The sequence below is a fragment of the Ptychodera flava genome, chromosome 9, assembly GCF_041260155.1.
Source record: "Ptychodera flava strain L36383 chromosome 9, AS_Pfla_20210202, whole genome shotgun sequence".
Classification (NCBI taxonomy): Eukaryota; Metazoa; Hemichordata; class Enteropneusta; family Ptychoderidae; genus Ptychodera; species Ptychodera flava.
The window spans coordinates 22492636-22505302 of NC_091936.1; the positions used below are offsets into that span (position 1 = coordinate 22492636).

The window sequence follows — 12667 nt, forward strand, 5'->3', positions numbered from 1 at the left end:
GAAGTGTACCTGAAGAAAAGATGAATGGTGATGTTAACTGGGCAAGTTATTACAGTAGTGGCCACAAAAAACCCGACTCTCCCTATCCTTGACCTGTACTAGCAGAGGCATGAGCTGACCAGTGAAAATATCTCAGATAGAAAGAAACGGTAGAACTCATTTGTGGTGGCATATTGAGGACAAAGTTTGGGACAGCAGACACTTCAGAGATTACCGGCATTAAGAGCAGCGTCAACCTGGTACGGACTCATGATGAAAGCCATCACACGCTTCATTCAGAGGCTGGCATACACCTTATTGTGACATGCATATGCGACATTTGCATATAGCGATTAAACATGTTTCTGTTTTCATCATCTGGTGCGTGGTGGCGCTCTCACATGCGATATCGTCTGAGTAAAGCATGATCGATGCGGTATTTTTGAGCAAAACGAATGTGTTTTATTTTCCCATTTCAGCCGAAAAGCTATTGCATGCGGATGGGAAACAAAAAAAAGGATTTAAGCATAAATAGAGAGATCAAACAATCTATATTAGGGCAACTTCACACATCGCGTTTACCTTTGTTACCACAGCACGGAGGCTTGTGAGCGATTAAACACGAGAAACACCTGTTGTAGAATTTGGCAGGTCTACACTGGAGTTAATAGACATTAATAGCACAATTGCAGGTAATCGTTGTATAGGGATTATCTCAGGAAACGAGACAGCTGGTTAAAGATGGCCTTTACCAGAGTATTGATAGGTGTGTGTAAGCATAGTGATGAACCCTCGACTACATAGTATGTCTTAGGCGCTAGGCCGATCAAAAGCTATTTAGGGCTCTTGGTATGAATGTATGTATGTATGTAAACATACATATATATATATATATATATATATATATATATATATATATATATATATATATATATATATATATATACATATACTATTTCTTGTTTGTTGTGCTTTTTAAAATTAAGCTATGTTATAGTTATTATGTAGTTTATAATTTTAGATGGATATATAGAGATGGATAGCGAGAGAAATATACAATAGACCTTTGTTGTGAGTGTTAATGTGAAGCTCAGTGCCTTTTTACCTACATGTAACCGTGACTTGTCTCAATCATATCAAGGACATAGTGCCCCGCCTTACAATGACCGTAAAAGTTGATAGTTTGCTCAAAAAACGTCACAACAATAATAAGATACACTGTTATCAACTGTCAAACCGCGGAAATTATTATCTGACGATTTCAAGCATTGTGTTGCGCGTTACTATGTAAATGTTGTCGCAATATTAAGGTACAATGCGCACACTATGAAAGTGTCACGCCATGACTTGTTGGACAGCATTGAAGTGACTTTACAAAGACGGCTGCACTCATCGTTTTTGCTAAACCCGCTCATAATATGTGCAGCAGAAGGCAAGGGATCACTTCATGCCATGGTAACCGGATACGGGGCGATCTAAACGAAGGCTTGGATGGACAAAGAGAAACGTGAGTGAACGTTAAAATTTGTGTTTATCTGGGTTTTTTTTGGGGGGGGGGAGGTCTTGCCGGCGCTGCAGGTTATCACGTCGATTAGCGATGCTTAATCATTCCTTTACCTTATCGTAGAAAGTTTACATAGGCTGGTTTGTCTTCCATTAGGACCGTCGCCGAATAGGAGACATGCTGGTTAAACTGTTATGTTTGCAACTTTAAAAAAAGGTGTGCTTGTTCATTACTCATGAGAACATCCCAAAAATGAAGTGGTGATCTCGCGTATTGCTATAATTTAGAGGAAACAAAACACAAATCTTTATAAAACTAGTTTGTTTTTCTGGTAAATTTGGAACAAATTGTCAGGAGAGGTTCCGAAAATGATCATTAATCTTAGTTCGTTGCTTTTTTACAGAATTTTATTCATAGGTATGTTACATCTTCTAAAACATTGTAAATGTTAAATATCTAAGGAATACGCTCTTTGAGGTTGAATGATAGTGCCTGATGTTGTGATCCCTCAAGATTAAGTTTTAGTGTGGTGATGGTGACAATGATGATGATAGAAATAGTAATGATGGTGATGATGATGGTGGTGGTGGTAGTAGTTACTCCTATATATAGTTGTATTGTGACGCTTATTTTCGACTGATTTGTACAGACATGCATTATTTATATTTTTAACAAAAAAGAAAAGGGGAGAAACAAAACTGCAAGTTTGACTCAAAACCCCTGTTACAGTGGTCTATAGGCTTTTTCTGATTTATCTATGGGATATTGACTCGGATATATTGTCACTGATGAAGCTTGCATATGCTAAGGACAGGAACAAAGTTATCGGTTACGAAGCCTGTAATTTAGTTCCCTAGTAAAGGTTTTAAGAACTAGCGGACCAACATCGCGTGGCGGAGATATGCGAATTTTTCTGGAGCTGTTTAGATTGTGTCCTTCACTATGTAATTTATGTGCTATTTGCCTTTTCCGACAAATTAATCTTGGTCGAATATCAAAGGCAGTAGCTTGTAACACAATACCCTATGTCCAATTATTAGTCGATATGACCTTTATCCCTCATGCTGTATCGTTTTATATAAGACAAGAGGTTTTTTATCAGCCATGTATATTTGTGTGCCAGATGTTATTATATGCGACACATTAAACCCCACGGTGATGATATGTTTAGCATGTGCTAGATAGCAGACATCGATGGACAGGTGAAATATACTTGTAAATAACAAACAAAGCTGAGCCAGCTGATGGAGGGGCCGAGAGGGTTTAACAGCCACCCTGAGAGGAAAAAGCGGCACAGCTAGGAAAGTTGGAGATCTTCTTTTGGACTTCTTTGGGTCTGTACATTACATCTGTCTCAGGGATGTGCCGGAGGAGATGTAAAGCGCAGGAGAATTAATGCCTTGGGTCTCTTCGTGCAGATAGTGATGGACACGAATACGAGTGGGGTCATAGCATTGGTGATAATAGCTGAAGTTGTGAAAAGATAGACGAAGGCGGTAAGCCCTGGAATATCAAAGGCAAAACAATTCATCTAATGCAACCATCATACTTATCACAGGGGCACAGCACTGTAATCATCAAGGTAAACAGCGTGGTTATCACCTATCCCATGTGGTCTTCTTTGTCTTTAAACTCGGGAATAAGATAAACAATAATTTAATTACTTAAAATGTTTTTTGCTTGCCTTTCAAACAGCAGAACGTATGAAAATTTATTAACTTCATCGCATTTGCCAAATAGAAAAATATGCAATGTTATTTCAATCAATACACCTCTATACAATGGTGTCTGCGACACTGGGATAGTTTCTCAAAGGACAACAATATCTGCTAATATCTCTGAAGAACAAAAGGTTGAAGAAATATTGCATTTGCATGACATAGTATTATTCTGCGTCCCCTTGAAATAAAAAATGAATTTGAGACCCTACAAATGTTACAAGTACAAACTGACACGATAAGTAATAGTTTGAACAACATTGTTGCACTATTTTGTATTGAGAATGTTTTGTTCACAGGCGCAAACGCATATAAATCCAACAATTTTACGAAATGATCGGGAGTGGTAGCCTCTGCCACAAAATGGAATAGAATTCATTAATGAATCTATTAGGAAGAGGTTCTTTTCAATTAAAGTGGTACCTCACAAACAAGCTTATTCACAGTCGTCTCATACGATATTATGCTTTTTTTAAATATCAAACTCTTAAGCAAAGAATAGATTCAAAGCAACATCATAAATGTATTTGGGAGCATTTTGTAGGCCGCTCGTTGTTTGGACAAAAAATTAGATGATAAAAATAAAGCAGACATCGTCACACTAGTGTAGACTTCCAGATAAACACCTTTAAAATCACAATTACTATTACAGCTCACGTGTCTCAAAATATCAGATGTACGTGTATTTCGTTAGGGTGTTTTGTTATTAAATAGAAGGGACAAATTTCATTCAACTGAATAATACATTGCAAGAGGCTGATGGTATGGAACAGGAAAATACAAACGGATCGTCATGTTTATGAAATAAAGTCAGACAGAGGAAAAGGTGTACTACTTATTGGTACTGCTCTCTCCCATATCCATAAGAAAATGATCTAGATCAGCTGGAATATAAGTCAGCATCTTAAATGTATAAAAGCGGAAAATATTACACTGTCAGATACATTCTTGACGACTTTGCAAATACAATACAAGACTAGAAAGCATTTGCCCAAAGCAAAAGCGAAGTTCCAGAGACCAGAGCAGCGGAAGAAACAAGAGAATGTGTGACAAAGATAGGTGCAGAATGAAAGAGTGCTTTGGATTTTAATATTCAGGGCTGATAGCAGTAAACACCATAATACAACTAAAAGCAAGGCAGTCCGGGGAATTACAGTACACAGATTACAAATGCCTACATGTACGGTAAAAACGCAACAGATACATACGGGGGCGACGACGCACGGAAATGTTTATCAGACGACATTCTCGCGAGCCAGAGCAATAATTTTCGCTCCGCTGACCTACGCAAAAATCAATCGCTTGACGGGTAGCGCTGAGTTGTTGCCGTAAAGAGGCGTGTCATTTACGACGATGATCAGACGAGAGGAAACATCGGACCTAGGCCGTTGAAATTGAGCCACATGCATTTTCATTTGATTAAAAGCACAGACTAAAACAATTTTCATTGCTATGTCGCTGTTTTCACAAGATACTGACCATTTGATCTTGGAAAGTTGAGTTGCTTTTACGTGCAGCCAACGCATGCCGGTGCATGACAGACAGTACGTTCACTATGAATGCCTAGCTCTGCATGGCAGGGCTGTGTGTTACCGGCGTTAAACGGCCTCCCACCACAGCCCCGCAGACTGATATAGGAAAAACCGCTGGTGGCTCCTCAGAAATACGGCGGGCAGTTTCTCCGCCAAAACAGCCGATTTTGAGTCCAAATTTTGCATTGATCATCGTTTTCGAGCACACCCACCTCGCCTAGGTACACGATGTGCCCAGCCGCGCTTGTAAACTTAGGAAAAGGCTACTTTTCTGTCTCTGTGCGAGCGAGGCGATCGATACGCGGCCATGTTGTTTCATGAGCATTCGGGCGAAACAGTATAGCGCCACGTACGGCGAGTATTTAGAGAAAAATAAAATCAAAAAGCAACAAAAAACAAAGCGAAATAAAGCTAGAATTATTAATAACTGAACGCAATATGATAGTTGAGCAATGCCAAATAAAAAATAATAAATAAACAAACAAGAAATGCCCGTAAAACCCGTCCGAGCTGAGCGATGACGTCATAAGCGTGTCGCAATGCATTCTGGGTAATTAAGGTAAAATTTGTGTATAGCATGTTCTATGGTAGTAAAACCGGAAATAGAGAAAGAAAGAAAGAAAGAAAGAAAGAAAGAAAGAAAGAAGGAAAGTGAGCAAAAACTAACAGTTCCAGAGCTGGTCTCTGGAACTAATAATCACAGTAACATTTTTACATTATATTGTTGTGTAGAATTTTGCCTCCACAGAACACATACAATTTCGCAAACGAGGAGGTATAAATAGTGTATGAAAACTTAAACTTTCAGCAAATTTCTCGGTTGGTTTAGAACTCTCAACGTACGGCACCGAGTAACCTAGCACAGACATCACAGTCAAACCGCTCGGCTTAATATCCACCCTTAAAAAAGAAAAGTTCAATAAGGCTGCATTGACAAACACCTCGGGGCGGTGGGGGAGATCCCCAAATAAGTTCTAAGATTTTGTCCAATGTCGACTACAGTCTCTTATCTTTCTCGCATGGCTTGTGTACTTGTGTAAATTGCATTGTTATTGTGGACAAATTAATTTGGGAGCGGACTAGAATTCAAATGCATACAATAACATTGCATTTTACCCTGGGCAATAATTTCAGTTTATTTGTCGAAAAAATTAGAAAGCCCAAGGGTATTATACTTAAAGCCACTCAACTGGCATATCAATGTCAGCGGGTGCGCACTCATAGCTCGGCCGGTTTTCGACCTGCCCTTGTATTTCGACAAGGTGTGCCCAGAGTTTTTTTCCGAATGAAAGGATAACATCGCAAAATTAAATGCCTCATAGCGATCTCGGTGCCCAAGCTTAATGCCAAAGACTTTATTAAATGTGTGTATGTAGGACATGGGTGCGAAAATGTTTTGTTTCTATAGCATCATTGGTAATATTGGCCAAATGTCATAACCAAAGTTACAGTCACTCCTTCATAGGGATTGATTTGCCTATATTTAAAAAAAATTCATGATATTCTAAAACAAGTTCTCTCAAATCATCAACTCTAGCTAAAATCAGAAATGAATACATGATCAAGTTTTTCCTTTTTTCTGATCTTTAGCGTACAATGTTTTGTTTATTGATCAAAAATATTACTTGTGTTATAACGTCAAGTTTAGTGATATTTTGAAACCGGAAGGCATCCCTCCATTACATTGGTTACTTAGGGGAAGCAACAAAAAATGTATAGGCAATTATCAGTGCCATGACCTATCATGTGATCGAAGTGGTTTTTTTCTATTGTCTAGGATAATGACATTGTTCCCTGGCCAAGGGGTATTAAGTTTAATGTTTAACGCATTAATCCGCATTTTGCGATGTATGTATGTGAGTACTTGCCTGTTGAAGAGTTTTGACAATCAAGTTTATGACATGGGAAGTGAATATTGGGTCATTAATATCGACTGAAGACCGGCTGAAGAATCACAGACATATTTCTAGTTTGTAGGCACAGTCTGGCAAAGAACTTAATTTTGACAAGATATTTTGCAGGATCGAAAAAATGATTAATTTGTAGAAGATACTGTTTGTGTCTTGGCTACAATGCCAACAGAACGCCAGCAGTTGAATTCTCAATGTTTTGCTCAAAACTTGATTCTAAATGAAATTAGTTGTTTCACAGGGAATGCTTTTGCGTGAAACTTGCATTGAACGGGCGCTGTCTTCAGACAATATTTTAGAAGGCCAGTAACGTTTCCAGTAGGTTTCGTTTGACAACATTGTAATGGGTGGCCTGATAAACCATAAACCTAAGAGAACCTTACATTGAGATTTCCGTGTCACTCCTGAAAAGATCTGAACACATTCAATATTCCAAATCTGTAAGCATGGACTATTTAAATGAGGCTGGGTTGGTAACGCATTATCTTCAATTTATAGATTACATTTTCCTACATTATTGTCAAGATTGTAAATGTCCGTACAACAACATGTCAAGGTTATTGTGACATATTCAGAATTGCTGACATACAGACGTACGATGAAACTTGTGCTTGGGAGACTAATGTCACCATCTTTATTAAAATGGAAGAGTTATTGGAGCTTTTGGTAAAGCGTATTTCTTCAAACTACAATTACAAAGCTAGAGTACCTAATGTAACAGAGTGTCTGTTCAAGTCAATCCTATTCAATGACAACATCTATTCAGGTACCCATGCGTGTTATTAAACGGTTTACTTAAATTCTCCCGTCTCCTTTTCTGAGGCGTGTGCCAACTCAGCCTTACTGTCTGAACTACAGTATGTGTTACTCATTGTTCAAGGGAGCGAACTTGTACACTTGTAAACAAGCACGCTGTACCATAGCAAATGACAAAATCGCTGTCAAATGGGTTGCATAGGACATTCAATAACTTCGTTCAGGTATAAACTTGCAATACTCACAACCAAATTTTGCTACGTTGACATTGTAAGTTAGCATGACTGTCTACATGACCCTGCCGATAACCATTTACGTTTTGAGGAAACTGTCGATTATAAATCATCGGTAACTCAAATGGTAAATCTTTGAAGGTTTGAGTCACAATGTTGCTAATAATTTCTATAATTGTTCAATGTTGCAAAAACATCAAGAGTTATCTTTCTTTGGTTATTCTCAGCGACAATGACCTAATCTTCAATGCTGAAGCATATCAACAACATCCATTTCAAGTATTGGAAAGTACACTGGACGGCAGAAGTCGATGTCGCGAAGAAAGCAGCTCGAATAAAGCTCTACCAAACGTTGACCCCTACCCTTCAAATCGTAGAAGTCCAAGCCAGACTTCCTTCACAGCTCCAGTGAGGCGGAACTTGAACACTGCAGGAGGTCGTCCGTCGCTCGTAGTTGCCAAGGACGTCATCGCAAGCATGGGATTTTCCAATCTCATGAAAGAGTTCATGCTTGGAACAACCGCCCACGGGCTCTCGCGGGTTGCCAAGGCGACGAGTCTGACTGGAAGGCTGGTATGGTCGCTGATATTCTGCGGTGCCATGATAGCTTTCATCGTGCAGTCATCCCTTCTCGTCGCACACTACCGTCAATACGAAGTGACCAATAAGGTCAGTAAAAACAACACCACGCCAACCGAGGAGGCTCATAAAATCTCGTTGTTGATAGTCACAACACAGATCTTAAAATTACAATTCTTTCAACTTTTATATTTCTTTTAGTTGTTTTAAATTGCATTCCCATCGTTACTTTCACGCTCGTTTTCATTATTAACTTTATTTTGATTTCGATTAGGCTTTATTTTTCCTTATTGTTTTCATTTCTTTTCAAAAGGTAAATTCATTTTCGTTTTTCATATTCATTGTTATTTATAATTTATGATTTTTTTCCTTTCAAAGTCAAATTAATGGCTGTTTCAATTTTCTTTAAGATTTTCATTCTGGTTTCAAAATTGATAAATTTTCAGTTCATTTCAATTGTAATTTTCGGTGCGTTTTCATATTTGTTTTTGTTTATAAATTAAATTTAAAAGTTTGAGTTAATCTTTCATTTTTTTATCGGATCTTGATTTCATATCTGAGAAGTTGGTAGATTACAATGGGATAGAGGGGAAAGAGAAATTAAAAAAACTGTTGCAGAGTCAGCTGCAGCTGTCGGAAACTCAGCCCATATTATTCCAAAAGAGTATGACAATTTTCTAAAGATATGCATGTATGTGTGGAACAATGGCGATAGCGGTTAAAATGAGAATATTCGGTGCAGTAATGAATGCAAATTTAATGCATTTATAGGGGTACAGAAGTAATTTCCTGATTACAGGCGTAGGTTTATTAAATTTGCACTGTAAGCCATTGTATATCAGACAATTTTGTGCCCTTTACACTTTTTATGGGTCATTTATTTATTTATTTGTTTATCTATTTATCTATTTATTTCTTTATTTGTTGTTTAGCTGAAAGATGTCACCGAATCGTCGCCCGAATTTCCAAGCGTGACAGTTTGCAATACGAACAAGCTTAGAAGATCTGCAATTGCTGAATCACCACACAGAGATATGCTGGTCGTCGATGATTCGATCACATTGCCATATTACAGTATGTATGATTATTTTTTTTTCTGATTTTTGTCTGAAAAACCAAATACATGTAATGACGATTATTATACGCTTATATCTGATAAATGTACTGCAATTGAGGTACCGTAACTAGTGTGAATAGAGCGTAATCATGTAAGCGAAAGTAAGTGTACATACGTATGTATGTATGTATGTATGTATGTATGTATGTATGTATGTATGTATGTATGTATGTATGTATGTATGTCATACATGCATATATGTATATATGTGTGTGTTACAGTGTGTGTGTGTGTGTGCTCCATGTATGTGTAACATGTGTGTATTTTTGCATCTATCTATGTTGACAAGAAGTGATTTGTAGATTTGCTAGCTTTTGAGGAGAAAACATCTGTTTGAGCATGAAAAGCTGCCATCCACTGTTAAGGTGAATGTGTATTACAGATACTACGTAATCTCCGATAGCAACTGCACATATGAAACAATAGTTATCACTATGAAGCCGCCATTATTTATGGCCTTGTCACACCTTGACGATTTAGCCAGCGTATGCCAACGTATGAATAATTTGGCGAATACGCCTGGCGTACGTCGAATACGTTCTGGGTAAGTTTTGTATAAGTAAAGGGCACGCTGAAGCACGCTGGTATTTTGTGCATGCACGAAGCTTTTCGACGTATGTCAGCGTATGGCTCATACGTCCCGCACAAGCGGGCCATAAGTTGTAGGTATGTTGTGCGCTCGTTGACACACGTTCACACATGCACGTTACTTGTAAATTACTCATAAGTCGAAATGCGTCAAGATAATTGTCTAGTGTACCCAAAACGTATTTTAACCTATGAGTATGTTATGAATACGCTATGTATACGCCTAAAATTGAAATATACATCATTAGCCTGCATTTTAGGAAATTTTGATATCTCGGCATACGCTGGCTAAATCGTCCAGGTGTGACAGGGCCCTTACGACCGGGGTCCATATCTACCGTTGATTTGTTTTGCAAGATCCTATCAGTCTAATGTCCAAATAACGCTGCTTCACTATTTTATAAGCTCATGCAATATTATTTGACAAGCGAGGATAATTAATAAATTTTAGTGATTTAAAATTAATATTATCCCTCTTGTTACATAGCTTAGTGTGTAGTGCATTCGTGTTAATGTGGAGCAACAGGTTCAGATATGCAGCAGAATTGTATGGTTATGGTAAATTATATTACCATGCCCTGGCCGTCGCACTTTGGTTGGTCGAGCTGAACCACGTGACTAACCACAAATACACAGTAATGGTTTGTTTAAATGCCCGTGAATATGAATAATAAGATTAACAACTCAAAGTATCGTAACTTTACCGCTGAAACGAAATCATAATCAATCACAAAATAAAATGGAGCACTCGTGGGCCAAGTTGACATACTTTTTATCTGAAAACATCTCCGGATTTGCCAAATTTTTACAGCGCGCGTGACAGTGCGTCGCATATTGCTCAGTTCTGGGGCCCAGGTGTCGTTCGCTTGGGAAATTTTCGCAAAGTTTGACGGTTTTCGTGGATTCGTTGATAATGTAATGGAAATAACAGACTCCGCGCCGACCGTTAACGTTTATTTATGGGCGCGGGCTCGAGGAAAGCCAAAATTAACGGGCTCGGCAAACCTCGCCAGTTAATTTTAGCTTTCCTCTTGCCCTAGCCCATAAATAAACGTTAATGGTCAGCGCGTCGTCCGTTATTTCTAAAATATGGGGACAGTTTGACAACAGATGCAGTTTTCGTAGTCTCTGTATTACATATACGAGTGTTTGATTACCAAACAGCTAAAGAGTTATAGTAATGAAATAAGGGAGGTCAGGAGGGGCTGTAGTAACTTGTGAATAACGCCCGTCGACAATACTTCGAAAAATTGGCATAGGTGGAAATTTTCGCGATCACCTGTCTATTTATCATTATTTGAGTAAGCCTTCTTAGTGTTAATCGTTTTATTTGTAGCCCCGTCGAACTGATCTGGAACCCCCCCCCCCTGATTGTAAATACTGATAGCTCCATTGATTAATTTCTTTCTTTGACAGGCCCTTGTATTTCGGGCGATTTTGCCTGCACAAGTGGAATATATTGTATCAAGCAGTTTCTGGTTTGTGACGGGGTCAGACATTGTTATGGTGACAACAGCGATGAAGAAAATTGTGTTTATGGTAGGTCAAACCTGAAACCCCTTTAGCAGGATACTAGTGTATTGTGATTATTTTTCTTTAATGGTACGGGTATGTTTAGTTCACGTGTTCATACACCTGAGCTAATATGGCACCAATGTCTGTCTATGTGTCTGTCTGTTGTCTGTTGGTGCTATATCTCAAGAAAGGCTATTAGGGTTAGAATGAACTCTGGCGATTGATTCTTGGATTAGCTTGCATATTATAAGCTTATTTCCTTAATTGATAATTTAGGAAAAATCAGATATACATTGAGAAAGGTTGCACAAAATTTGATGAAATTTGCCGCAAATGCGAATCACACTAGGACATATCAGATGCGAAATATATTCAGAGGTTATATGAAAGTTCGTTGCTTATTTCCATTTTTGTTTAACTTTCATGATTAGGGGCATATCCGATTGACTTAACAAAGTTGACGGAACTTGCCATGTACAGGATTTAAGATCAGCTAATTGCTAATTTGCATATTTAACGAACATTCCTAATTCGAAATATGTATCTGAATTGACTTAATCAAAGTTGACGAAATTTGCTATTTACATCGAGTTGGAGTGGTATAACAATATGAACGTCATTTAACGTTTTTTTTTTAATTTATTTATTTATTTATTTATTTATTTATTTAGTTATTTATTTATTTATTATTTATTTATTTATTTATTTATTTATTTATTTATTTATTTATTTATTTATTTATTTATTTATTTATTTATTCGGAAATCCTACAGGATCCAGTCCCCTTTACAGGTTCCTCAAAAGCTCAAAAGATAACGGTTAAAAAAACACTGAACAAGCCAGCACCAAATAAAAAGTATTTACACAACTAAAATCAAGTGTAGGATACACACAGACAAAAAACAAAGCAAACAAATCAACAAGAACAGCCATTAAAATATAACATGTCTAATGTCAGACTTGAATGAATCATTAAAAATATCAATATTATGATTATTATGAAACAATTCATTAAAATTGCTTTACTGCAGGTAATTACCAATTTGCATATTTACAAAACTTCCTAATTACTTTTATATATCTGAATTGACTGATTGAAATTGACAAAACTTTCTACGTACATTGGAGTTCCTATGATATAATATAAGGGAAGCATTTGGCATTTTTACTTCAACTAATTACTAATTTGCATTATCAAAGAACATTCCTCATTAGCGGTAATATCACTAATTAGAG

The 12667-nt window shown here is 37.5% G+C and overlaps 1 protein-coding gene across 1 annotated transcript in view; it reads left to right on the forward strand.

The window, feature by feature from the left end:
• The first annotated feature begins 7089 nt into the window (after positions 1-7089).
• LOC139141225 (degenerin mec-10-like) overlaps positions 7090-12667 on the forward strand; it is a 33397-nt gene continuing 27819 nt past the window's right edge. Inside the window, exons 1-3 of the mRNA XM_070710850.1 lie at positions 7090-7112; positions 7860-8301; positions 9144-9285. Coding sequence (XP_070566951.1) covers positions 7090-7112; positions 7860-8301; positions 9144-9285 — 607 coding nt within the window. The remainder of the gene's footprint in view (positions 7113-7859; positions 8302-9143; positions 9286-12667) is intronic.